The sequence below is a fragment of the Eucalyptus grandis genome, chromosome 8 (genome assembly GCF_016545825.1).
Source record: "Eucalyptus grandis isolate ANBG69807.140 chromosome 8, ASM1654582v1, whole genome shotgun sequence".
Classification (NCBI taxonomy): Eukaryota; Viridiplantae; Streptophyta; class Magnoliopsida; order Myrtales; family Myrtaceae; genus Eucalyptus; species Eucalyptus grandis.
Genome location: NC_052619.1, coordinates 49,374,250 through 49,401,813, shown reverse-complemented (window position 1 = coordinate 49,401,813; position 27,564 = coordinate 49,374,250). Strand labels below are relative to the sequence as shown.

At 39.4% G+C, this 27,564-nt stretch overlaps 1 protein-coding gene across 1 annotated transcript; it reads right to left on the bottom strand.

Moving 5' to 3' along the window:
- Window positions 1-2,630: 2,630 nt before the first annotated feature.
- On the bottom strand, window positions 2,631-25,203 carry LOC104417397 (probable aspartic proteinase GIP2). The gene is made up of 2 exons (XM_039300061.1): window positions 24,751-25,203; window positions 2,631-3,371 (listed from the first exon to the last, which is right to left on the bottom strand). The coding sequence occupies exons 1-2, from the start codon at window positions 25,201-25,203 to the stop codon at window positions 2,631-2,633; spliced, it is 1,194 nt and encodes a 397-aa protein (XP_039155995.1).
- Window positions 25,204-27,564: the final 2,361 nt, after the last annotated feature.

Here is a 27,564-nt window from a genome sequence, read left to right as displayed (position 1 = left end):
TTTCGGGTGTCAACATCCACTCCATGGGCAAATCTCCATTTGAGGTCATCTACGAGCGATCACCACAACATACATCGGACCTTGTGTCATTGCTCAAAGTCCCAGGATATAATGTTGCGGCTAAGAACTTAGCAACAAAATTACAGGAGATGCAAGAGGGTGTGAAGCAACAGTTGGAAGCTTCCACCATTGTCTACAAAGCCACTGTAGATAAACACAATCACCTCAAAGTATTTGCTGAGGGTGGCGAAGTGATGGTCTGCCTCCACAAGGTTCGCTTTCTTGTTGGTACATATAATAAGCTGAAGCACAAGAAAGTTGGCTCCTATCAAATTGTGAAGAAAATCAATGACAGTGCCTATGTTGTTAATCTTCTTGGTGACCTCAACATCTCCCCGACATTGAATGTAGCAGTCCTATTTGAGTATCATTATCCAGATACTCCCATTTATCCTGACAATAACTTCGGGTCGAGTTCTTCTAAAGTGGAGGAGACTGATGTAGAACAACGGGCAAATGCTTATATGGAAACATTGGAGCGTCAGAAGAGCGGGCAGCCCCATAAATTAAAGAAGATTGTGGGATCTTCGAAATTACAAATGGGTTATGATATTTGATCTCAAATTCACCTCTTTTCCTTGATTTCCGAAATGTTAAAGATTTCTTACGTGTTTTGTAGACTTTCTAGTAGTGTTTTAAAAAGTTTCCCCTTTATCAATATCTTTTCCTTGATTTTGTTATTTGATTTCAGTTATTTGATTATTTTCTAATCAGCGACCTCTCTATAAATAAGCGCTTAAAATATTGTAATCTACACTTCATTATTTGAATAACATTATCTTTTGGAATCCCTTTCCAAGCATTTCTTCATCTGCATCACTCACCCTTACATCATCAAATTGTAAGGATTTAAATTTGAGTTGTGCTAGAAAAATCCCATATCGAGGAATTGGTATGATGTAGAGTGGTTAATATATCATAATTGACTTATAATTCATTGGATTAAGCTTTTGAGTTAAGGTAAGCTCAACTGGACATGTTGACAAGCTTGAATTTGAGCTTCTTCATGCGATCTCACTAGATGAAAGTATTGGATTTCTTCTGTGCACTCCCAACAAATGATATCAATGTCAATGGTAAATTGGTCACTTACTCCTAATGTGTATCAATGTTCGCTAAATATCTCAAAGAAGGAATTTGGTGACAAATTCGGTTTTTGGGCAGGTAGCGTTGTTGCTGCCCACTCTTAATGTGTATTGATGTACAATGAATATCTTAAGGAATGAATCTGGTGATCGATTTGGTTTCCGGGCAAGAGAGCATTGTCGTGTGGTAATGTGGGTGCAATGACAAACTTCATGGTTCGGTCCGAAGAAAGAGACCAAAGATAGTGTTTGTCGTTGGTGATTCGAGTTGAGATAAGTTCTTGCATAAGGATATCTAAATTAAGGAGAGCAAACTTAATACCAAAGCTTATATGTGAGGGAGAGATTGTTAGGATAGACGGATGGGTTGTATTAGAGAAATTCCATATGGATAATTGATGTGATGTAGAATGATCAATATATTCTAGTTGACTCATAACTCATTAGCATAAGTTTTTGAGTGACAGTGAGTCCAACTGAATATGTTAACAAGTTCAAACTTAGGCTTCCTCTTGACAAACTCTCCGGATAAAAGTATTTGACTTCTGTTGTGCACTTTCAACACAAATATCGAAGAGCGATTAGTTATCGGGGATTAACAGTTATCTATTATTCAAATAAAATATTCGATTCCCTTCAGTAGAAATCAAATAACTCGTTCCTATGTAGAAGATATTTCTTGGGATTTAATCTCTTCAACAATCTAATAACTTATAGACCATAAGGTTGATAGGATATCTCAAGGGATTGGATCTTGGGTGCGGAAGCATGATCCTAAGCTCGTTCGTCAAAGACCTAGGCATTGATGCCGGGGGCTCGAGCCCATCCTCAAGAGACCCAAGCCTAAGCTCAACCTTGGGGGACCCAAGCATGGGCTGACATTCAAGCTAGGAAAGCCGAGAATCCGAGCCCTCCATCAAGGTCTCGGGTGAGGGCATGGGTGCAAGTGACTCAACCACAAGCAATGGGGTACAAGGCCTAGGCGTTGGGGACCCAACCTCAGCCTCAAGGATTTGGTCACCTATTCTAGGGCAAGGAGCTAATGTCCCTAGCTTGGCCAGCTAGGGGACCCAAGGCTAAGCATCGGAGTTCTTGGTTTGCCCAACCAAAGGACTTGGGGCTAAGGTCCAATCATAAGTTGAAACATGCTCTAATTCTTAAGAAATGAAGCTATTTTCCATTGATTTATTCTCTTTAGCAATCTAAATACCGGAAAATGAAAAAAGAAATTGACCATAATTTTTTTGCAAAACAAACAAATCCGAAATAACTTGTGTACATAATTCTGATTTCATGACAATTTATCTGATTTAATAAGAGAGTTGATGCTCCCTTAGTTTTCTTCTTCTGATTCATTGTTTGAAATTGAAACGAAGATGGTGCTCGATGTCCTTTGGAAAGAGCTCCATCGCTACAACATACATAAGACATGTTCTTTATTAATGTCAAAACACCAGGCGACCTTATCATCTTCAGATCAACAGCTCAAAGATGGGAGCAACTGGAGTTCCGAAGGAGAAGCGAGTTGCTGAACCCGAATGTCGACGATCCCATGGCGAACTCCAACAGATTGTCCTCCATCTGGTGACCCCCGATCTCGATGGTGGTGCCCACTCCCGATCCTCCGTCCAGAAACCCCAGGCACATCATGTCCTTGCTCACCCTCACCATCGAGTTCGCCCCTTCGATTCTCCACTGTGCGTCGCCCCGGAGCACCAGCACGATCGCGGGCACGTCCGGGCTGGCCACCCCACTCCTCACTGTCCTCGCATCAAAGCAAGCCCCGAACGGGGAGACTGGGGTCGCCTTCTTGATCTTCCTGTCCGTCGCCTTCTTCGTGAATTCCTCCACCAGAGGATTGAAGATGGCCGAGTGAAGGAACGTGTACAAAGCACGAGAGTACGGAGTAAGAGTGCCGAATTTAGTACCCCCGGCGCCGTCCTTGTCGATCGCGAGGATCGAGGAGTTGAAGGTGATCGGAGCGGAGTCAATTTTGATGGCAGTTACGTTGATGAAGTACTCATCGCCTTCGTTGGAGACAGCGGCGATGCTACTGGGTCTGACGAGGAGCCGAGTGCGGAGGAGCGACTTCGTGAGGTCGTGCTTGTTCGGAGGCCGCATGTATGGGCCACCACCGGCGTAGAGGTCGCCGCGGCGGGATCTGGAGGAGGAGGAAGGGAGGCAGAGAGCGAATACGCGGGGAGGTTGAGCTGCGTGGAGAGCCCGCTGGACAGTGAGTTGGGGTTGCTCATGAGCGCGACGATGCCTTTGGCGGAGTTCGCGAGTCCCGTCGTCCAGTACGAGTCCACGCAAGAGAAAGTAAATTGTTGCTAGAAGAAGAAGGGAAAAAAATTATTATTATTTTCCTCTGAATTATTTTTATCAGTTCTTTTTTTTTTTAAGTCCTGCGGTTCGGCTCGAAATAGTCCACTTGTTTATACGAGTTGTCACCTTCTTATCTCAATTAAATTCAATGATTCAATCACCTCACATGTTAAGTAGTAAATATATGTTTGATCGAGTTGGCATGAATTAATATGAATTACAAATTCTGATATCGCACACCATAATAAATTATCAATTTTAGTAGCACGATGAGGTTTGGTAGAAATAGCACCATTTTTTGTCCTCTGATTTCTGTATTTTCTTATACTTTTTCTCCTGGAAAAGTATTAAAAAAGCCTCAAAACTATTGCACAAATACCAACTCAATCATAAACATTTTCACATTAGTATCAATTCAACTCATCTAACCAATTTAGGTCGAGAATTGTTGACATGAACGTAATCTTATGTGATATAACCGACACTAACATAGATATATCTACGTGAGGATTAACCTTGTTGGAGAAATCTTTCCAGAATATTTTGAAGCTGACAAAACGTTTATATCAGTCTAGTCTAGATAAATACAGACCTTCTGTTTAGAGTCTGAAGACTTTCAGATCACCAGACTCAGCACTCAAGGCTCAAGACTCAAGACTATTCTCATTGACAGTTTTTCTAATCCAGAACCGAAGTATTTGGTTGAGGATTTAGTCCTATCCTCTGGAGAAGATCTCTTGGCTGGATAAATATAATAGATTCTTTTATTCGTAATCAAGATCGTTTGAAGATCCGATGGTCGACGAAATATTCTTGGAAGGTTCTATTCTTGGTAGGGGTGAGCAGCGGTCTAGGGTCGACCCTGGACCGACCCTGGACCGGCCCAACCCTGCTGGTCCTGGTTCGGTTCCCAAGGGGACTGGGTCGGTCCTTGGTCCTGAAATTCCAGGACCAACACTGTGCGGGTTGGTCCTCGGTCCTAAGAGTTTTGGGTCGGTCCAACCCTGGACCAACCCTGTATATTATATTATATTATTTATAATTATTTTATATATTCAAACCTAAGTAAAATGTATGTTATATTATATTATATTCAGATGTTCTATCAATAGCACTAATAGTAATTTCAATTTAAAACTTTTGTTGAATATTAATTAAGTGTCGTTTGTTTTGTTTTCAGTGTTTAGAAGTTCAAGTGAATTAACAAGATGTGAAGTTATATATTCATGGTTTATATTAAGTATTTTGAACTTTTTATGAATTAATTGTATTTTACTAATGAATTTCAGTTGCACTTTGCTTTTCAATTTGTGTTAAATGGTAGAAGTTTTTGAAGAGTAAAGTAGTACTGCAGTTGCTACAGTGATTTGCTAGTCAAGTGGTGTGAAGCTCATTTTTTGGTTGAATGGACTCACATGATCAAATGCAGGAAAACGTTTTTGCATATGGTGTTATGAATATTAAAGATAGATGATTACAAGAACATTCCCTCTTGTTCCATATTTCGATGAGTGGTTAGCAGGTACGAAATTTCTATTATTGTGTCATCTTAAATTTGCTAAATATATATTGGTATTTATAGTTTAGTTGCACAATGTTGCATTGTCGATGGATGTGTAATTTGAATTTGTAGGTTTGCTTTTTTAGGGAGTATAAAAAATGAGACGAAAAAAATTATCGATCGGTCCCGGGTTGACCCTGGAACCAGACCGAACCCATTGGGTCGGTCCGGTCCTTGGTCCCAGGCGCAATAGGGTTGGTCCTCGGTCCTAAAAATTGAGGACCGATACTGTACGGGTTGGTCCTAGGGTTAGGGGGTGGCCCAGACCAACCCGGACCATGCTCACCCCTAATTCTTGGAAACCAAGATCCTGGTTGTATGGGCGAACATGATTGATGGGCTATCGTCAGGTTCCTTTAATAGCTCGAATGATCTTCTTGATTGATTCCGTCCAACGGGTAGATTGGAGGAATTTCTTTGGTAAGTGCCAACGGGTATGATGGCATAAAGGAGTATAAAAGGAAGACGTTCTAGTTGCTTTAGTGCATGATCGATAGAGAAATTCCAGAGTATGAAGCACCTTGATTATTAGTCGATACATTTTGAGCGAAATTGTATACACAAAGAGTGTCTATACTTAGTGATACCTTGAGCGAGTATGGTAGATCATCTACATCGAGAAATCAAGGGAGAACAACGCTGTAACATCTCTTTATTCATAGTGGAATCCAGCCAATAGGTTGTCAGTGCAGAAGAGTGGACGTAGGCTTGAAATAAGCCGAACCACTATAAACCACGTGTTCAATTTTCTCTTCTCTTAGTCTTACTTTGATTATTATTTGTCTCAAATCTATCAACTATCTAGTATTGTGCAATTATCGAGAAAAATCCTTTATATACCTATTCACCCCCCTCTAGGTACTTATACTAGCTATATCAATTGGTATCAGAGCCCGTGTACTCACTTTATTTGAAGTGTTTTACTTCAGAGTAAAAGATCCATGGCTAGTATGCTAGCACCAAGGCTGATAGAAGGGCAAAGCAATACCAGACCACCCTACTTTGATGGAAAGGATTACAACATCTGGAAGAACGAGATGAAAGCTTTCCTACGATCAAAGGATCCTCTGGAATGGGACGTTGTAGAAAAAGGAATTACTCCTACATCTGCATCAGTCTCTGAAAGAGGGAAAGAAACTGTTGAGACCAGCGGAATGACTCAGGAAGAGATAATCAAGAGACAAGCACTCGATGCAAAAGCAATTTACTCTTTATATTGTGCTTTGTCACCAACTGAATATAACAGAGTATCTTCTTGTGTTACAGCAAAAGAAGTTTGGGACAGATTACGTATCACCTATGAAGGAACAAATCGAGTGAAGGAAACCATAATTAACATTCTCCTCGGTCAATATGAAGCCTTCAAAATGAAACCAGGAGAATCTATAACTGACATGTTTAGTCGTTTTACAGATATTGTCAATGGTCTTGAGAATCAAGGACAAACAATTTCTGATCCCATGAAGGTAAACAAGCTACTGCGTGGACTCTCCAAGGATTGGAATCACATAAAGACTTCAATAAGAGAGACGCAAAGAATTATGCCACTATCTGTTGACGAGCTTATTGGAACTCTTCAGTCTTATGAAGTGGAACGAATTAATGAATACGAAGATCCAAAAGGTAAGAAATCCATTGCATTAAAATCAAATGATGATTCTGATGATACAGATTCTGAAGGTGATATGGACGATGAGGAGCTTGCTCTCATGATAAGAAAATTCAGAAAACTGAATAGAAAATGAAGAAGGTTCAACTCAAAGAAACAAAGTTTTCAAAGACAGCGACCAAGTCTCGTGATGATGAGGAACCAAACAAAGATGTAGTTTGCTTTGAATGTAAGAAAAAGGGACACATCGGACCCAACTGTCCTCTTCGAAGAAGAAGAGAGGAAAAGCTGAAAAGTTTCGAAAAGCTCTCAAAGCCGAAACCCGGTGATACGAGTGTGAAGAAAGTGATAATGAATATGCCAACCTATGTCTGATGGCACAATCAGACTCAGATTCTGGATCAAACTTAGACAGTGAATTCGAGGCAAGTAATTTTAAAATTCCTATCAAAGTTTCTAAATACATTGATGAACTGTGTTTTAGTCTTAAGACTTCTCTCAAAAGAATTTCCGAACTTAAAAAGGAAAACTCAGCTCTAAAACAAAAGGAAAACGTTTTAGAAGAAAGAGTTAAAAGTTTAGACTTGAATGTTTCCACTCTTAAAGAAAATGAAGATAATCTTTTGAAAGAAAATGCCCTTTTAAAAACTGACTTATCAAATATTTCAAAAAAAAATTTCAATAGGGTCCGAAAAACTTGAAAAATTCTTTCAGGCTCAAAGACCTTACTTCAATAAGTCCGGTCTAGGTATGACAACAGAAACAATTCCCTTGATTGATTTTCCTAAAGTAAAATAAAGAATTAAGGAAAGACCCTCGAGAGAGGCTTACAAAAATCATTTCAAGAAAGTTTTTGTAAAGTCTGTAGGTCGAAATGCCCTCAGGTGTTCAAAGTGCAACAGTCTGGATCACTTTGAAAAAGAGTGCCCTATGATTTGGAAACCTGTTAAGAAAGTATTGGTTAATACTGTTTATCTTACTAACACCAAAGGACCCAAGAAAATTTGGGTACCAAAGAAAGCTTGAGACTCTTTTAAATGTAGGTCTCCGTCAAGAAAAAGGTAAAGTGGTATCTTGACAGTGGTTGCTCAAGACACATGATAGGAGACTCAAATTGCTTCATAAAGCTTGTTCAAGTAAATGGTGGAAAAGTTTCATTTGGAGGAAACAAAAGAAAGGAAGTATTGTGGGATTTCGAACCGTGAAAATTGGAAATCTCACAATAAGTAATGTTTCCCTAGTGGAATGACTCAATTACAATCTTCTCAAAGCATTAGCCAATTGTGTGATACTTGGTTTTAAGATCTTTCAAGAAGGAACATGTTACGGAACCGGTAAAGACTCTACTCGCCTCTTTCATGGGTCGAAGACATGGAAATATCTATCTTCTGAATGTGAAACCAAATGAATCGCAATGCCTAATCTCAATTCAAGACGAAGCAAGTTTATGGCACAGAAAGCTTGGTCATGTCTGTTGGAGAAATTCCTCTTGAAGTGTTTTGAAGTTGACAAAATGTTTCCATCAGTCTAGTCTGAAGGATTGCAGACTCTACTATTTAAAGTCTGAAGACCTCCGGATAGCCAGACTCAAGACTCAAAGTCTATCCTCATTGACAGTCTCTAATCCGTTGAAGAAAGGCTATCAAGAACTGGATGTTTCATTAAGGATGTGGCCTTATCAACTGGAGAAGATCTCTTGGCTGGATATAACATAACGGAATTCTTTATTTGATCACAATTAATTCGAATATTAAGAATCCGATGATTGGCAAAGTTTACTTGGAAGGTTCTACTTATGGAAACCGAGATCCTAATTGTATGGGCGAACAGGATTGATGGGCTATCGACATGTTCCTTTAATAGCTCGAATGATCTTCCTAATTGATTCTGTCCAATGGGTAGATTGGAGGAATTCCTTTGGTAAGTGCCAACGGGTATGATGGCATGAAGGAGTATATAAGGAAGTCGTTCTAGTTGTTCGAGAAGGTGTACGAGAGAAGAATTCCAAAGTCTCGAAGCTCCTTGTTTCTAGTCAATTCATTTGTTGAGCATAATCGTGTAAACAAAAGAGAGTCTATATTCGTGAGAAACCTTGAGGAAGTGTGGTAGAACATCTACACTGTGGAATCAAGGAAAAGCTGTGTCTTTGTAACTTCTCTTTTGTTCATAGTGAAATCCAACCGGTGGGTCATCGGTGCGGAAGAGTGGACGTAGGCTTGGAATAAGCCGAACCACTATAAATCTTGTGTTCATTTCTCTCTTCCCTATCCTTTACTTTACCTTGATCGTATTTTCCTTTCTATCAATTGCCTAAAATCGCTTCCATATCTCGAAAATTTGTTTGTGCACCTATTCACCCCCCTCTAGGTGATTATACTAGCTATCTCAATTGGTATCAGAGCCTGTGTACTCACTTTTGTTGAAGTGTTTTACTTCAGAGTTAAAGATCCATGGCTAGTATGTTGGATCCAGGGCTGGTAGAAGGGCAAAGCAATACCAAACCTCCTTACTTTGATGGAAATGATTACAACATATGGAAGAACAAGATGAAAGCATTCCTAAGATCAAAGGATCCTCTGGAATGGGACGTTGTAGAAAAAGGAATTATTCCTAAAGCTGCATTTGTTTCAGAAAGAGAAAAAGATGTTGTTGAGTCTAGCGAAATGACTCAGGAAGAGAAAATCAAGAGACAAGCTCTCAATGCAAAAGCAATTTATTCCTTATATTGTGCTTTATCTCCTACTGAATATAACAGAATATCTTCTTGTGTTACAACTAAAGAAGTCTGGGATAGATTACATATTACTTATGAAGGAACCGATCGAGTGAAAGAGACTAGAATCAACATTCTCCTCGGCCAATATGAAGCCTTCAAAATGAAACCAGGAGAATCTATAACTTGATACGTTTAGTCGTTTTACGATATTGTGAACGGTCTTGAAAATCAAGGTCAACCAATTTCTGATCCCATGAAAGTAAACAAGCTACTGCGTGGACTCTCCAAGGATTGGAATCATATAAAGACCTCAATCAGAGAGACCCAAAGAATAATGCCTCTATCTGTTGATGAGTTGGTTGGGACTCTTCAGTCTTATGAAGTGGAACGAATCAATGAAGACGAAGACCCTAAAGGTAAGAAATCCATTGCGTTAAAATCTAATGATGATTCGATGCTACGATTCTCAAGACGATATGGATGATGAGGAACTTGCTCTCATGATAAGAAGATTCGAAAGCTGAACGAAAAGGAAGAAGATTCAATCCAAAGAAACAAAGCTTTCAAAAGCAACGGACTAAGTCTGTTGAGGATGATGAATCAAACAAAGATATAATCTGCTTTGAATGTAAGAAAAAGGGACACATCAGACCCAACTGTCCTATCCCGAGGAAGAAGAAAGGAAAGACTGAAAAGTACCGAAAAGCTCTTAAAGCTGAAACCTGGAGTGATACAGAGTGTGAAGAAAGTGATGATGATTATGCAAATATATGTCTGATGGCACAATCAGATTCAGATTCAAATTCCGAGACGGATTCAGACTCAGAAAGCGAATTTGAAGTAAGTAACTTCAAAATCCCTATTAAGGTTTCAAAATATATAGATGAATTGTGTTTCAGTCTTAAGACTTCTCTTAAAAGAATTTCCGAACTCAAGAAAGAAAGTTCTGCTCTAAAATAACAGGAAAATATTTTGAAAGAAAAAGTGAAAAGTTTAGACAAGAATGTTTCTTCTCTTAAAGAAAGTGAAGATATTTTGTTAAAAGAAAATGCATTCTTAAAAAGAGATATCTCAAATATTTCCAAAAGATTTTCTATAGGATCTGAGAAACTAGAAAAAATTCTTTCTATTCAAAGACCTTATTTTAATAAATCTGGTTTGGGAATAACTGATGAAACCATTCCTTTAATTGATTTTCCTAAGGTGAAAGAAAGAATCAAACAAAGACCCACAAGAGATGCTTACAAAAATCACTTTAAAAGAATCTTTGTAAAACCAAGGTAGTCGTAATGCTCTCGGATGCTCGAAATGCAATAGTGCGATCATTTTGAAAAAGAATGTCCTATGATTTGGAAACCCGTTAAAAAGGTATGGGCAAAAACTGCATATCATACTAACACCAATGGACCCAAGAAAATATGGGTACCAAAGAAGGCTTGAGTTTCTTTTTTAAATGCAGGTCACTATCAAGAAAAAGGTAAAATGGTATCTTGATAGTGGATGCTCTAGACACATGATAGGAGACTCAAATTACTTCATAAAGCTTGTTCAAGTGAATAGTGGAAAAGTTTCTTTTGGAGGAAACAGTAAAGGAAAAATTGTGGGATTTGGAACTGTAAAGATTGGAAATCTCAAAATCAGCAATGTTTCCTTAGTAGAAGGGCTCAATTACAATTTGCTCAGTATTAGTCAGCTATGTGATACTGGTTTCAAAATCAACTTTCAACAGGGAATATGTTCTGGAATTAGTAGAGATTCTACTCAGTCATTCATGGGTCGAAGACATAGAAATATCTACCTCTTGGATGTGAAACCAGATGAATCACAATATCTAATCTCAATCCAAGATGAAGCAAACTTATGGCACATAATGCTTGGGCACGTCAATATGAAGCAAATAGCCAAAATCTCAGCAAAGAAGCTTGTTCGTGGACTACCCAATTTATCATATCAAAAGTCTGATCTATGTACACCATGTACATTGGGAAAACAGGTAAGAAATTCCTTTAAACCAATAAATCAAGTTTCCACTAACTATGTACTGCAGCTTTTGCATATGGATCTTTTTGGACCAACCAGAACGCAAAGCATTGGAGGTAAGAAATACTGCCTGGTAATTGTGGATGATTACTCACGATTCACTTGGGTATATTTCTTAGCAAGTAAGTCTGAAACCTTCTCTCACTTTGAAAATTTTGCTAAAAAGGTTCAAAATGAAAAAGGGTATGTTATATCGAGTATAAGAACTGATCATGGAGGTGAGTTTGAAAATCATGACTTTACAAAATTCTGTGATGAATCTGGTTTTCAGCATGTATTCTCCTCTCCATATACCCCAAAGCAAAATGGAGTTGTGGAAAGAAAGAATAGATCTCTTCAAGAAATGGCTAGAACTCTTTTAATTGAAAGTAACATCTCTTCACATTTCTGGGCTGAAGCAGTTTTTACAGCATGTTACATTATAAATAGAGTCTTTCTAAGGCCTATTCTGGAAAAAACTCCCTATGAACTATTCAAAGAAAAGAAGCCTATTGTTTCATATTTTCATGTATTTGCATGCAAATGTTTTATACTGGAAAATGCAAATGATCGAGTTGGAAAGTTTGAAGAAAAATCAGAAGAATGCATTTTCCTTGGATATTCAACCACAAGCAAAGCGTACAGAGTCTACAACAAGAAGACTCAAATAGTGGAAGAATCAATGAATGTTAAATTCCAGGATTCTATGCAAAATGAATCCATTCGAGACTCATCTCGAAGAATCTCGAACTGCTCCGACTTTTTACAAAGTCTAAAATAGCTCGACTTTGAAGGACCAAAACAAGTGACTATTGAAGATTCAAGTGAAGAAAGTGACCATCAATCGACAAATTAACCAGCAACTGGAAACAAAAGTCCAGTCATCCCAAAGATCTTATTATTGGCGACATCAATGAAGGAATTTGCACAAGATCCAAAAGGCGCGAAGAGTCTAGTGCTTTGTGGCTCTTATTTCTGAAATAGAACCCAAAAGCATAGAAGAAGCTTTATCGATGAAAGCTGGATTGAAGCTATGCAAGAAGAGCTCGAGGCAATTCGAGTTAATGATGTCCGGGAATTAACTCCTAAACCGAAAGGTAAATATGTTATTGGAGCTAAATGGGTTTTCAGGAACAAGATGAACGAGAAAGGAAAAGTCATAAAAAACAAGGCAAGACTCGTGGCCAAGGGATATACACAAGAAGAAGGGATAGACTATGACGAGACTTACGCACCAGCAAGGTTAGAAGCAATTCGATTATTACTTGCTTTTGCTTGTTATAAGAATTTCAGGTTATTCCAAATGGATGTCAAAAGTGCCTTCCTAAATGGATTCATCCAAGAGGAAGTCTATGTGGAACAACCACCTGGGTTTGAAGACCCAAAGAAACTAGACTCAGTATTCAAACTCAAAAAGGCTTTATACGGCTTGAAACAAGCTCCTCGAGCTTGGTACGACAGACTGAGTAAGTTTTTAATTGAAAATGGATTTGTTAAAGATAAAGTAGACACTACTCTTTTCATTAAAAGAGAAAGCAAGAGTTTTCTACTTGTTCAAATATATGTCGATGATATTATTTTTGGATCCTCTAATGAAAGTCTCGTGCAAGAAATTCTCTAAGACTATGCGGGATGAATTTGAAATGAGCATGATGGGTGAGTTAACCTTCTTTCTTGGACTTCAAGTAAAACAATTGAAGGAATGAACTTTTATTTATCAAGAAAAATATGCTAATGATATTGTGAAGAAGTTTGGATTGAACAATTGCAAAAAGTCGATATACCAATGTCAAGCTCCGTGAAGATAGATAAAGATGAAGGAGGAAAGAAAGTCGACCAAAAGTTATACAGGAGTATCATTGGTTCACTTCTTTATCTTACTGCTTCTAGACCTGATATTTTGTTTAGTGTTTGCATTTGTGCCAGATTTCAAGTAGACCCTAAAGAATCACATTTAACTGCTGCAAAGCGTATTATCAAATATATTGCATCAACTTCAAGCTTCGGTCTCTGGTATCATAAAAGGGGATACTTTACTCTTCTTGGATATTCAGACGCAAACCTAGCCGGATGCAGAGTTGATAGAAAGAGCACCTCAGATACCTGTCAACTACTTGGAGGCAGGGCAGTGTCTTGGTTTTCAAGAAAGCAAAGTACAGTAGCTCTCTCTACAGCAGAAGCAGAATATGTAGCTCTTGGAAGTTGCTGTTCACAAATTCTGTGGATAAAACAACAGCTAAGAGATTTCGAAATTGAAGATTCATACACGGAGATTAAATGTGACAACACCAGTGCAATCAATCTCACCAAAAATCCAATTCTTCACTTAAGAGCAAAGCATATAGAGATTCGACATCACTTCATTAGAGATCATGTTCAAAATGGAGAAATTTCGATTCAGTTTGTTGACTCAAAGAACCAACTGGCGGATATATTTATAAAGCCTTTGGAGAAAAATCAATTTGAAATTATCCGTTTAAGACTCAACATTTTGAACTTTGAAGAAGTTAAAGTCTAGAGACTCTCAGACTCAGACTATAAGACTTTGACTGCAAGACTTTAACTGTAAGTTATTCTCTCTCTAATCTCATTTTGAAAAGGTACGTTGATCAACCGTGTTGATTATCTCAATCGCTATCTTTAATTGACGAAATTATTGCATCGTTTCCTTTAGAAAAAGAAGTTATTTTGATGTAACTATTTTTCGAAAAAGGCAATTATTTTTTTAAAAAAAAGGCATTTTTTTTCACTAGCCATTACGACGGTTGGTATTCCCTCCTTACGACTGCCTTATATATAATCGGTTTCTCCTTGCTTAACTCCAAAACCCTAAAAAGCACCAATCTTCCATTCCTATTTTCTTCTCTTGTTTAATCTTCGAAAAAGTTGTCATCTTTCTTGGGAAAGTCAAGCAAGGAATCTTTCAAAGACTAAGAAAGATGTCGTCTTCAAGAAAGTCTTCGAGGATCGCAAGCAGGGGACCACGGCGAATGAGTGAGGGGCCTACGCACTTCGACCTCACTGAAGAAGAAGTGTCTCCAAATCAGCAGCAGAGCCCACAACATTCTCAGCAGCGTCATTCTCCTCCATCTAGTCCTCAAGATGTTGATCATCATCAAAATGAAGAAATCATTGAAGATGCAAACCCTGTAAGAGTTCAAAGGCCCTCTTTTATTTATAAGCTATATCGTGCTTTAAAAGGGACTGGTACTCCGTTGAACTATGTGGATGATTTTCTTAAGGACAAAGGATATGGAAATGAATATATCTTTTTGCGAAAAATGGAAAGTTTGGGAATTGCTCATAAGGGTGTGGCAGAAGAATCCCTTGCGAATATCCCAAGTGACCCTCATGATTGGGGAGTTAATCCGATGGATGGAAATGATGATGACAAATTATACAGCGAATTTTAGCCAAGAATGGGAATTGCGGCGGAAAATCGAGGAAAAAGGGGAGAGTTGTTTAGATCAAAGGAACAGATGGATCTATACTCAAAATTGCTGAAGCGTGGGGTGATAAACCCTAGGAGTGTAGATTTTGACTTTCGGGATGCTGTAAATGTGAACTTAAGGGAAAAGTTTGGTCATCTTCAACTTGAGAAATTCTGCTCTGACTCTGGGCTGTGAGGCCTATCCTCAACTATCTCGCATATTTCTATTCAAATCTTAGTTTCTTGGATGCGAACAGATTCTCCTTCAGTGTCAAAGATCAAGACTTTGTTGTGGATATGGATATCTTTGGCAGATGTGTTAGGAGTTGAGAGAGGAAGGTATCAACGGATCAAAGTTTCTATTGCTCGTACTACTCTGGAACTTGTTAAAGACAGGAAAAAAGAGGGAAAGATTTCCTATTCAAGGATGAGTGCATTTAACATCTTGCTACACAAAATTGTAATTAATTGCCTTAGACCGAAATCAACTTCCAAGACTGATGTCTCAAGTTCAGAGGCAAAGCTAATGTATGCCATCATCACTGGGAAAAGGTTTTTACTTCCTCACACTGTTATGTTCCATATGTATAGAGCTGTGATGAAGGATAGAAGACAACTTCCTTATCCAGGTCTTGTAACAAAGTTATTCAGACATCTGAACATTCAGCCTCCGCAAATTCTTTGTGCTCGATCGTGCGATCATAAGGTGGTAGGACTGAAAATGGTGACCAAGATGCGTCTGAAGGAACTAAGCAAGGCATTGGAGAAATTTAAGGAGAAGACTCCAGTCAAAAATCTCATCAATTATCTTCTCGGAAAAGGAAAGGGAAGGAGCCCATGGATGCTCCATCCAAGAGAAAAAGAGCTCTCCTCGTTGAGGATGAAGATGATGAGGATAACATCACTATCTCTGCTTTGAAGAATCTCAGTCAATCTGTTCCAGAGAAAGAGACAGAACAGTAGACAGAAGAAAGAGCAGAGAAAGAGGCAGAGGAAAAAGAAACAGAGGAAAGAGAAGAAGAAGAAGAAGAAGAAGAAGAAGAAGAAGAAGAAAGAGATGCTGAGCAAGAGAGAGTTGAAAAAAAAGAAGAAGAGCAAAGAGATCAAGAAGAAGGAGAACATGAGGAGCGCTCTCCACCTGAAGGCATAGACACAGGGGAGACCAAGAGAAAAGAGGAATGACCTCAAATCCTGCAACCAGTGAGGGAGTCAGTCGACCCCAGCAGATCCGAGGAGGTTTTTGCCTCTCGCCCCCGAGGAAGGTCATGAGGTTTCTTCGCCAAATCTGCGTGATTATGCTTATCTACCATCGTCTGCATTTACTCCATCAGATCGTGCTAATGCTAGTACGCAGACCGAAAATTCAACAGACTTTTGCAGAGTGATGGATATTCTCTTGGAAATGCAAGGTCAGATATATGCATTGGGATGTGAAGTTCAGAACTTGCACGCGGACAAGTCTCTTCGGGTTCATTAAATGATCAAATCCAAGCCCTTTCTCTTCAGATTCAAGCTAATGCTAAGGGTGAGGATGTTACTCAGCTGAAGGAAGACTTTAAAAGGCTGGAAGGCATCGTTCAGTTGATGGGAGATTTTCAGCTTGTTCGTATTCCCAAGAATCCTTGACTTCATTTTCATCTCAATCTTTTTATGCTGACAAAAAGGGGGAGAATTTAGTCGCAACTTGAAAAACTTTGAACTTAAACTTTTGGCTTGTTTGGTTTGTGGTTTCTTTTGACTTAACTTGTGTCCGGATGTGGACTAAATTTGGGATTTGGATTTGACTGCTTATTATTAACTACTATTGATGTCTTATGGATGGGTTTACTGCATACTGGACTAACCTATTTTCTGTGGTTGCAGATTCTAGTGTTATTCATTTAGCCATTTTAATCTATAAGATATGCATATGTGCTTGAGAAATGTTTTGCAGGTCAAAGTTTTCCAAATCTGTAGGAAAGTTTTGTCACCATCAAAAAGGGGAAGATTGTTGGAGAAATTCCTCTTGAAGTGTTTTTGAAGTTGACAAAATGTTTCCATCAGTCTAGTCTGAAGGATTGCAAACTCTACTATTTAAAGTTTGAAGACCTCCGGATAGCCAGACTCAAGACTCAAAGTCTATCCTCATTGACAGTCTCTAATCCGTTGAAGAAAGGCTATCCAAAACTGGATGTTTCATTAAGGATGTGGCCTTATCAACTGGAGAAGATCTCTTGGCTGTATATGACATAACGGAATTCTTTATTTGATCACAATTGATTCGAATATTAAGAATCCGATGATTTGCAAAGTTTATTTGGAAGGTTCTACTTATGGAAACCGAGATTCTGATTATATGGGCAAACAGGATTGATGGGCTATCGACATGTTCCTTTAATAGCTCGAATGATCTTCCTAATTGATTCCGTCCAACAGGTAGATTGGAGGAATTCCTTTGGTAAGTGCCAACGGGTATGATGGCATGAAGGAGTATATAAGGAAGACGTTCTAGTTGTTCGAGAAGGTGTACGAGAGAAGAATTCCAAAGTCTGAAGCTCCTTGTTTCTAGTCAATTCATTTGTTGAGCATAATCGTGTAAACAAAAGAGAGTCTATATTCGTGAGAAACCTTGAGGAACTGTAGTAGAACATCTACACTGTGGAATCAAGGAAAAGCTGTCTGTAACTTCTCTTTGTTCATAGTGAAATCCAGCCGGTGGGTTGTCAGCGGAAGAGTGGACGTATGCTTGGAATAAGCCGAACCACTATAAATCTTGTGTTCATTTCTCTCTTCCCTATCCTTTACTTTACCTTGATCGTATTTTCCTTTCTATCGATTGCCTAAAATCGCTTCCGTATCTCGAAAATTTGTTTGTGCACCTATTCACCCCCTCTAGGTGATTATACTAGCTATCTCAATGTCAACATGAAGCAATTAGCCAAAATCTCATCAAAGCAGCTTGTTCGAGGTCTACCCAAATTACCATACCAAAAGACTGATCCATGCACTCCATGTATTCTGGGAAAGCAGGTAAGAAATTCATTTAAGCCAATAAATCATGTCTCTATTAATCATGTACTACAGTTGCTGCATATGGATATCTTCGGACCAACTAGAACCCAGAGCATTGGAGGTAAGAAGTATTGCCTAGTAATTGTGGACGATTACTCCCGCTTTACTTGGGTATATTTCCTTGCAAGTAAGTCCGAAACCTTCTCGTATTTTGAAAAATTTGCTAAAAAGGTTCAAAATGAAAAAGGATGTGTTATCTCAAGTATAAGAACAGATCATGGAGGTGAATTTGAAAATCAAGATTTTACAAAATTTTGTGATGAATCGGCTTTAAGCATGTGTTCTCCTCTCCATATACTCCTCAGCAAAATGGAGTTGTGGAAAGAAAGAATAGATCTTTTCAAGAAATGGCTAAAACTCTTTTAATTGAAAGTAAGATTTCTTCACGATTTTGGGCTGAAGCTGTTTCAACAGCATGCTATATCATCAATAGAGTCTTCTTAAGACCTATTATAGAGAAAACCCCTTATGAGTTATTCAAAGATAAGAAGCCTATTGTTTCATACTTTCATGTATTCGGCTGCAAATGCTTTATATTGAAAAATGCAAAAGATCGAGTTGGTAAGTTTGAAGAAAGATCATATGAAGGCATCTTCCTTGGATATTCTACATCAAGCAAAGCCTACAGAGTCTATAACAAGAAGAGCCGATCCGTGGAGGAGTCAATTAATGTCAAATTTCAAGACTCTACGCAAGATGAATCCAAATGACTCATCATGAAGAGTCCGAACTCGCTCCTGCACCCTCCAAAGCTTACAACTCAAGAAGAATCTCGACTGGAAGACCAAAGATCAAGCTGTTCGTGAAGATTCAAATAAATAAAGAGATCATCAACCGACAAATCAACCAAGAATCGGAAGCATAAGTCCGGTCATCCCAAAGATCTCATTATCGGCGAAATTAATGAAGGAATTCGCACCAGATCCAAAAGGCGTGAAGAGTCTAGTGCTTTGTGGCTCTCATTTCTGAAATTGAACCAAAGAGCATAGAAGAAGCTTTATCTCGATGAAAGCTGGATTGAAGCTATGCAAGAAGAGCTCGGGCAGTTCAACATTAATGATGTCCGGGAATTGACATCTAAACCAAAAGGTAAAACCGTTATTGGAGCTAAATGGGTGTTCAGGAACAAGATGAATGAGAAAGGAAGAGTCGTACGAAACAAAGCAAGACTCGTGGCCAAGGGATATACGCAAGAAGAAGGAATAGACTATGATGAGACTTACGCACCAATAGCAAGGTTAGAAGCTATTCGACTATTACTTGCGTTTGCTTGTTATAAAAATTTCAGGTTATTCCAAATGGACGTCAAAAGTGCCTTCCTAAATGGATTTATCCATGAGGAAGTTTATATGGAACAACCACCAAGGTTTGAAGACCCAAAGAAACCAGACTCAGTCTTTAGACTGAAAAAGGCCTTGTATGGTTTAAAGCAAGCACCTCGAGCTTGGTACGACAGACTAAGTAAGTTCTTAATACATAATGGTTTTGTCAAAGGTAAAGTAGATACTACTTTATTTATCAAAAAGGAAAACAAAAGTTTTTTACTTGTTCAAATATATGTGGATGATATTATTTTTGGATCATCTAATGAAAGTATGTGCAAGAAATTTTCTAAATCTATGCAAGACGAGTTTGAAATGAGTATGATTGGAGAGTTAACATTCTTTCTTGGTCTTCAAGTAAAACAATTGAAGGAAGGAACTTTTATTTATCAAGAAAAATATGCTAATGATCTTGTCAAAAAGTTTGGACTGGAAAAGTGCAAAAAGACCGACATACCGATGTCAAGTTCTTTGAAGATAGACAAAGATGAAGAAGGGAAGAAAGTTGATCAAAAGCTGTACAGGAGCATCATTGGTTCACTTCTTTATCTTACTGCTTCGAGACCTGACATTTTGTTGACTGTTTTCATATGTGCTAGGTTTCAATCAGATCCTAGAGAATCCCATCTCAGTGCTGCGAAACGTATTATTAAATACGTTGCTTCATCTTCAAGCATCGGTCTTTGGTATCCTAAGAAGGGAGACTTTAATCTTCCGGGATATTCGACGCAGATCTGGCCGGTTGCGAGTTGATAGAAAGAGCACTTCGGGAACTTGCCGCTTGCTTGGAAGCAGGACGGTGTCTTGGTTTTCAAGGAAACAAAGCACCGTGGCTCTCTCAACAACGAAGCGAGTATGTAGCTCTTGGAAGTTGCTGTTCACAAATTCTATGGATAAAACAACAGCTACAAGACTTTGGAATTGAAGACTCATGCACAGAGATTAGATGTGACAACACCAACGCAATCAATCTCACTAAAAATCAAATCCTTCACTCAAGAGCAAAGCATATAGAGATTCGACATCATTTCATTAGAGATCATGTTCAAAATGGAGAAATCTCGATTCAATTTGTTGATTCAAAAATCAACTAGCGGATATATTCACAAAGCCTTTGGAGAAAATCAATTCGATTTTATCCGTTCCGGACTCAACATTTTGAAGCTTGAGGAAGTTAAAGTCTAGAGACTCTCCAACCCTCGAGACTCGAGACATTCATGGCTATAGACTGTAAGTTGTTATTATATTCAATCTCGAAAAGGTACGATCATTAGTTCGTTAATTTATAATTTCCGTGAAAAACTGAATCTTGTCTTTTCAAAAAGATTAACTCCTATTTGGCAGTTATCGATTTTAAAAAGAGGCGTCTGTTCATTTTCCTTTGTGCCAATTGGTTTTTCCTTTTTAAACTGAGTTATATATATATACAGTTTTCCTCGCTTAAACTTCAAAACCCTAAAAAGGCATTCTCCTCCCAATCCTGTCTCTACTTCGTGTATATCTTCGAGAAAGTTGTCATCTTTTCTTGGGAAAGCGAGTAAAGGAATCTTTCAACGACAAGGAAGGATGTCTTCTTCGAGAAAGTCTTCAAGAATCGCGAACAGGGGACCACAGAGAATGAGGGAGGGGCCTACCCATTTCGATCTCACCGAAGAGGAAGATTTATCGAGTCGGAACAGCCCGATTCACTCTCCACCACGTCACTCTTCATCATCTACCCCACAAGGTGCGGGTCAACAACCGAAGGAAGAAATAATCGAGGACGCGAGACCACGTAAGAGTCCAAAACCCTCTTTTATTTACAAGCTCTATCGTGCGTTGAAGAGCATTGGGACTCCATTGAACTATATAGATGATTTCCTTAAAGATAAGAATTATGGAAATGAGTATATATTTTTGCGACGAATGGAGGATTTGGGAATTGCTCCCAAAGGAAAGGCTGAGGAAGCACTTGCGAACATTCCAAGTGACCCTCGTGTATCGGGACTAAATCCGACTTACGGGAACGATGATGATAAAATGTTCAGTGAATTTCAACCTAGAATGGGTGTTGCTGCGAAGGTGAAGGGAAAAAGGATGGATTTGTTTAAATCGAAGGAACAGGAGAATTTGTTCTTCAGACTGTTGAAACGAGAGGTGATAAACCCTAGGAGTCTTGATTTCGATTTCTTAGATGCCATTCATGTGAACTTAAGGGAGAAGTTCAATCTACTTCAACTTGAGCAATTTTGCTCCGATACCACAGACGGTTATGCGCAATTGACAGCATACTTCTATTCGAATCTTAGCTTTTTAGATGCGAATAGAATATCCTTCAGTGTTCGAGACCAAGTCTATGAGGTAGATGTGGACATGTTGGCGTACATAATTGGAGTTGAAATAGGACGATATAAACCAATCAAGGTTTCAATCGCTCGTACCACACTTTGGAACTTGTCAAAGACAGGAGTACGAAGGAAGAGTTACCTACTCAAGAATGCATGCCATCAACATCTTGCTTCACAAAATTGTGATCAACTGTATCAGGCCAAAGTCTACATCCAAGACTGACGTGTCTAACTCCGAGGCGAAATTGATGTACGCGATCAATTCAGGAAAGAAGTTCTCTCTCCCTCACACCATTCTCTTTCACATGTACAGAGCAATGGTGAAGGACAAGGGCCAATTGCCTTATCCAGATCTTGTGACCAAGATCTTCAGACACTTGAACATTGAACCTCCACATACTCTTTGTGTTCGACCATGCGACAAAATGGTGGTGGGTTTGAAAATGCTGACAAAAATGCGTTTGAAAGAGCTTAATAAGGCAATGGAGAAGTTCAAAGTGAAGACTCCAAAGATCTTCGCATCAAAGAGAAAAGGGAAGGAGCCCATGGGTGCTCCATCCAAAAAGATAAGAACTCTTATCTTGGAGGATGAAGATGAAGAGGAAGATCTCACTATCTCTCGCATTGAAAAGGACCGGACGTTACGTACACCGAATCAACAAAACGACAGAAGAAAGGAAAAGAAGCAGAGGAAAAAGAACAGAGAGAAGAAGAGAGACAAGCAAAGAACAGAGAAGCAGTAAAAGAAAAGTCTGCAGATGAAGCCGCAGAGAAAGGGAATCAAGACGCTGAAGAGCATGACCATCACTCTTCCCCAATTGAGGTCCTAGAGACAGGGGGAGATGGCGAGCAAGGAAGGACTACACCACATGTTGTCAACAGTGAAGGTGTGAGTCTCTCACCAGCAAATCCAGAAGATTTTCAGGCTTCTCAAATGCCTGAGGAAGGACATGATACGTCAACACCAAATCTGCTCAATTACACCGAAGTTCCATCGTCTGCCTTCACTCCATCCGAAAGAGCAAATGCGAGCACACAGACGGACAATACAGCAGATTTTCGTCGTATCCTTGATGTTCTTCTGGAAATGCAGGGTCAAATCTATGCTCTGGACAGTGAACTTCAAGTCCTGAAGAATGCTGGACAAGCATCTTCTGTTACCCTGGCAGATCAAATGAAAGACCTCGCTCTTCAAATTCAAGATAATGCCAAAGGAGAAGAGGTGGCTCATCTACGGGAAGACTTGAAGAGGCTGGAAGGCATTGTCCAGTCGATGGGAGATTTCCAGATTGTGCGCGTTCCCAAGCAGACTTGACTCTTTTCTCACCTTTTTAATGATGACAAAAAGGGGGAGAATTGCAATTTGAACTCTTTAAACTCTTTAAACTTTGACTTTAAATTTCTTTTGTGTGTTTGAATATTTGAGTATGACTTGGGTGTGAACTTGAATTTGACTGACTTGTGTGTGGATTTTGATGTTTGATTATTTGCATTTATATCAAGTGTTGTTGTATGGTCTTACTCATGAAAGACTAACTAATTTTCTGTGGATGCAGAGTCTGGTTGATTTATTAATCTTTATGAGATAGCCATATTGCTTGAGTAATGTTTTGCAGGTCAAAATTGTTCAAATCTACAGGAAAGTTTTGTCACCATAAAAAAGGGGAGATTGTTGGAGAAATCTTTCCGAATATTTTGAAGCTAACAAAACGTTTCTATCGTCTAGTCTAGATAAATACAGACCTTCGTTTAGAGTCCGAAGACTTTCGATCACCGACTCAGCACTCAAGGCTCAAGACTCAAGACTATTCTCATTCACACGCTTTTCTAATCCGTGACAAAGGCAATCCAAAGCCGAAGTATTTGGTTGAGGATTTAGTCCTATCCTCTGGAGAAGATCTCTTGGCTGGATAAATATAACGGATTCCTTTATTCGAAATCAAGATCGTTTGAAGATCCGATGGTTGACGAAATATTCTTGGAAGGTTCTATTCTTGGAAACTAAGATCCTGGTTGTATGGGCGAACAGGATTGATGGGCTATCGTCAAGTTCCTTTAATAGCTCGAATGATCTTCTTGATTGATTCCGTCCAACGGGTAGATTGGAGGAATTCCTTTGGTAAGTGCCAACGGGTATGATGACATAAAGGAGTATAAAAGGAAGACGTTCTAGTTGCTTTAGTGCATGATCGATAGAGAAATTCCAGAGTCTAAAGCACCTTGATTATTAGTCGATACATTTTGAGCGAAATTGTATACACAAAGAGTGTCTATACTTAGTGATACCTTGAGCGAGTGTGGTAGATCATCTACACCGAGAAATCAAGGGAGAACAACGTTGTAACATCTCTTTGTTCATAGTGGAATCCAACCAATAGGCTGTCAGTGCAGAAGAGTGGACGTAGGCTTGAAATAAGCCGAACCACTATAAACCGCATGTTCAATTTTCTCTTCTCTTAGTCTTACTTTGATTATTGTTTGTCTCAAATTTATCAACTATCTAGTATTGTGCAATTATCGAGAAAAATCCTTTATATACCTATTCACCCCCCTCTAGGTACTTATACTAGCTATATCAAACCTCACCTCACTAGATCTAGCAAGGGGGGCCTCGTCAATGCTCACCCTATCCTAGGCACAACCCAATGAGGCCAGTCCTTGTGAACCATGGCATGTGGTGACCGACCATTAGCAAAAAGAAAAGGAAATGACAAAACAAAAAAATTATTTAAAAATATCAACATCAACGCCTGTCTTGCCACATAAGATGGTTGACGTTCATATCAACAATTTTCTGCCTAAATTGATCAGATAGACTGAATTGGTATTAATATAAAAAAAATAGAATTAAATTAGTTCAATTGAAATATTTATGACTGAATTGGATAATGCAATATGCTTAGTATTTCTTTGGCACTTTTCCTCCTTTTGCTTCGAACGTTGTTAGACACGAGGTGAAAAGCGGCGTCTTTATGTTGAAACATGGGATGTAAATTGCTTTTATACCAAAAAATATTATTTATGCTCTTACTTCATTTCAAACAAAAATGATTTTAATTCTATTAAAAATCAATTTGATCATATATATATATCAAAGAATCAGTCCCATCACCGTTAGGCTTACCGAAATGTCGATTGATCTTACTGAATGACATGTCAAGACGTTCCTCCTCGAGCATGCAGTATTCACTATTCCTCTCTCCTTTGAAGAAGAAAAGGTAAAAGAAAGAAACTATTCGACTTACAAATTTGCTCCTGGACGTGTGCTTGATCTTTTTCGTGGAGTGCAAGACCAGGACGTCCTCGCCGAGTACGGAGGACGTCATCTCCTCCACGAACGGGGTCGCCACATAGATGAGGCATGAGTCGTTGGTGCAGCTAGGCCTGGCGGGGCCGAAGCAGAAGGTGCAGCCCCCTCTGCCGGCAGCCTCGCACCTAGAGGACTCACAATGGATGGGGTGATAGGAGGAGGATCCGTAACCATCGCAGTCGAGCCAGGTGAACCGGCCCACGAGGTTGAGGACCGCGTTCATGGACGTGGGGGGAGTCCCGACCCGGAGGGTGGTGTAGTACTGGTTGGTGGAGGCATCTTTCTTGATGGGGAATACGACCGGAGCTGGTTTGTCCGTGGCCATGGCCGAGGAGGCTAAGATGAAGCCGAAGAAGAGAAAGAGGGGAACGAGAGGAGGTGATGACATTGTCGGAGAGGGTGGCTGAGGAGAGGAGCGAGAGGACTGTGAGCTCAAATGATCTCGCGTTCGCTTTTTATAGCAGGTCGACTCTATCTCCTTCTGGACTGTTTTTGCAACGCTTAATTGCATGGATGCTCCACTGAGTAGCCAGAAAGATAAAAATAAAGACAGACTTATGATCATGTGACTAGCTAAGGTCAGTTATGATATATGACCATTCTTCCATCGCACTAAACCTTGAGCTGTTGAGCACGGATTTCCTGAAATGCTGCCATCGTCCCCAGAAACATCGACGTGCGATGCACAGAACGAACGTAATTACCCTTCACTTTCGCGATGTTCATCATCCATGTGGCTAATGACTGAGGCGTCGATGGCTCTTGGGCAGGGAGTCTGAACTTTAAGCTTCCAAAGCCGTGAGCTCCATTGATCCCTTCTCCTGTCCACCTTTACCTCGAGATCTTGTCAGCGCCTTCTTTAATACCATGAACTGTTCGAAGCTAAGGTTTCGGATTTCTCAAGGCTTGACATGTTGTGGCTCTTTTGCCCGTTTCCATGCAGCGTTCGGTTGCTCGAGCACATCTGCACATTGGCTGTCCGGCTTCAGTTGCTTGAGCCAGCCGTGTCTGGATGCTCAAACCTGTCTTAGGACTGCACACGCGGAGGGGTGTCCAAAGGAGAAAAGCTTGCCGCTATGAGAGAGCCGGTAATGGCCATCTCAGCAGCACAGTTTTGCTAAAACGTGTTGTTCGAAGTTTAAGTTTGTTGACACCCAAAATACGACTAATCTAGCGCAAGCAGGTGACCATCACATAACTCTGGTATGGATGGTCATGTGCATATCATGTGGGTATTAATACAAGTGTACTAACTTATCAATGAGTATGGGATCAATATTTATTGATTAACGGTGAGACCCATTAACGCTATCTATTCAGTTGTCGAAATGTACCAACGAATCACATATAGTTGCTAATATGAACATTAGCAATATTTATTAAAAGAATGTCAACAAACTACTTTGAAATTTAAGATTGATGTGACCAAAGGTGCACTGTTTTTGGAGGGAAACGGTTACCATTCAAAAATCAAGCCGTCCGATGAATCAAGTGAGACTAGAAGCACAATTTTGAAGGGAACAGTTATTGTTTGAAGACCAAATCATCCAATGGGTAGGTTGAAGTTAAAGACACCTTTTTTTGGAGAAAAAGGTAGTTACTGCCTAGAAGAGAGATGGTGAAGTATACATTGATTACAAAGGGCCACGTCATGGAGCAATTTGCACACGTGAAATTTAGAAACATGGAGATAACTAGCAAGAGTTACTTGGGAGATCGTAACCGCTAGGAATAATCAAAAAAATAATTACCATTAACCATTATAAATACTATCATTCGCCCACAAGGAAGGACCATACAAATCAAAACAAAATGTTATCTTTCAATTATTATTATTTTTTATTGTACTTTAAATTTTCGTAGCTATAGCTTTCCAATTCACATTGCCAATTACATTTGGGCATGTACCTTTATCTTGGTGCTGCATAATCAATCAAATTCTAATATTATACTTTTAAGTTCTCAAGCTGTGTCGTCAATTAAATTTCAGCATAGTTTGCTTGCATCCCATTATGTCATCGAGTTTGTAATGGATCATACCGTCAATTAAATTCTGACTTAGTTTAAAATTGCAGAGCACTATTCCAATTGAAGAAATTGAGTTTCTTTCGTATGAGATATCCTATGTCTGAAGTTAGCACAAAAACTTGATTTCAGTAAATAAAAGCCGAAAAAGTAAAAAGATATTTCATTGCTGGATCAATTCCTGCTAAACAAACTTTGAGGGAACTTTCTGTCATACAATACGGTTTTCAGACATAATTGTCTGCATGGGAGGGAATTGGGTCGCACGTGAATTCCCCATCGCCTTAAGTCTTCGACTGAATGATTTTCTGCTAGGAATCGTGGAAACAGCTTGATGGGCTTGGACCATGAGATCTCTTCGAGGTCATTATGAAAGACTAGGCCTCGTACTTGGACCGACCCATCATGGTCCAATGCCTCTAGAGCTGAACGATCGTAGGATCACGCGCCCGGACGAGATGCCCATTTTCACCAAGACGTTGACATGTGTGCTCTTGCGGCACGTATCTGGAGCCAATCTGAAACCCACTTCCATTAATTTTTTGCACTCACTACCGTACTCGAACTTTGCGTATTCACAATGGCACCGGCATTCATATGAGACCCCCATGAAAAGGGCATTGAATTTGCTGGTACAATACAACGGTCTTGGTAGGGCGCCAAAGAGCGGAGACCGACGAGACAAGAACGCACAAGCGAGTTATCTTTCTCGAACAAGGTTCTC

What these genes read in the sequence shown, in the direction of transcription:
- LOC104417397 (XM_039300061.1), bottom strand. Translation starts at nt 25,203, where the DNA reads ATGTCATCACCTCCTCTCGTTCCCCTCTTTCTCTTCTTCGGCTTCATC. An exon ending in ACACGTCCAGGAGCAAATTT is followed by an intron (nt 3,372 to 24,750) that starts GTAAGTCGAATA and finishes CTCACTGTCCAG; the next exon opens with CGGGCTCTCCACGCAGCTCA.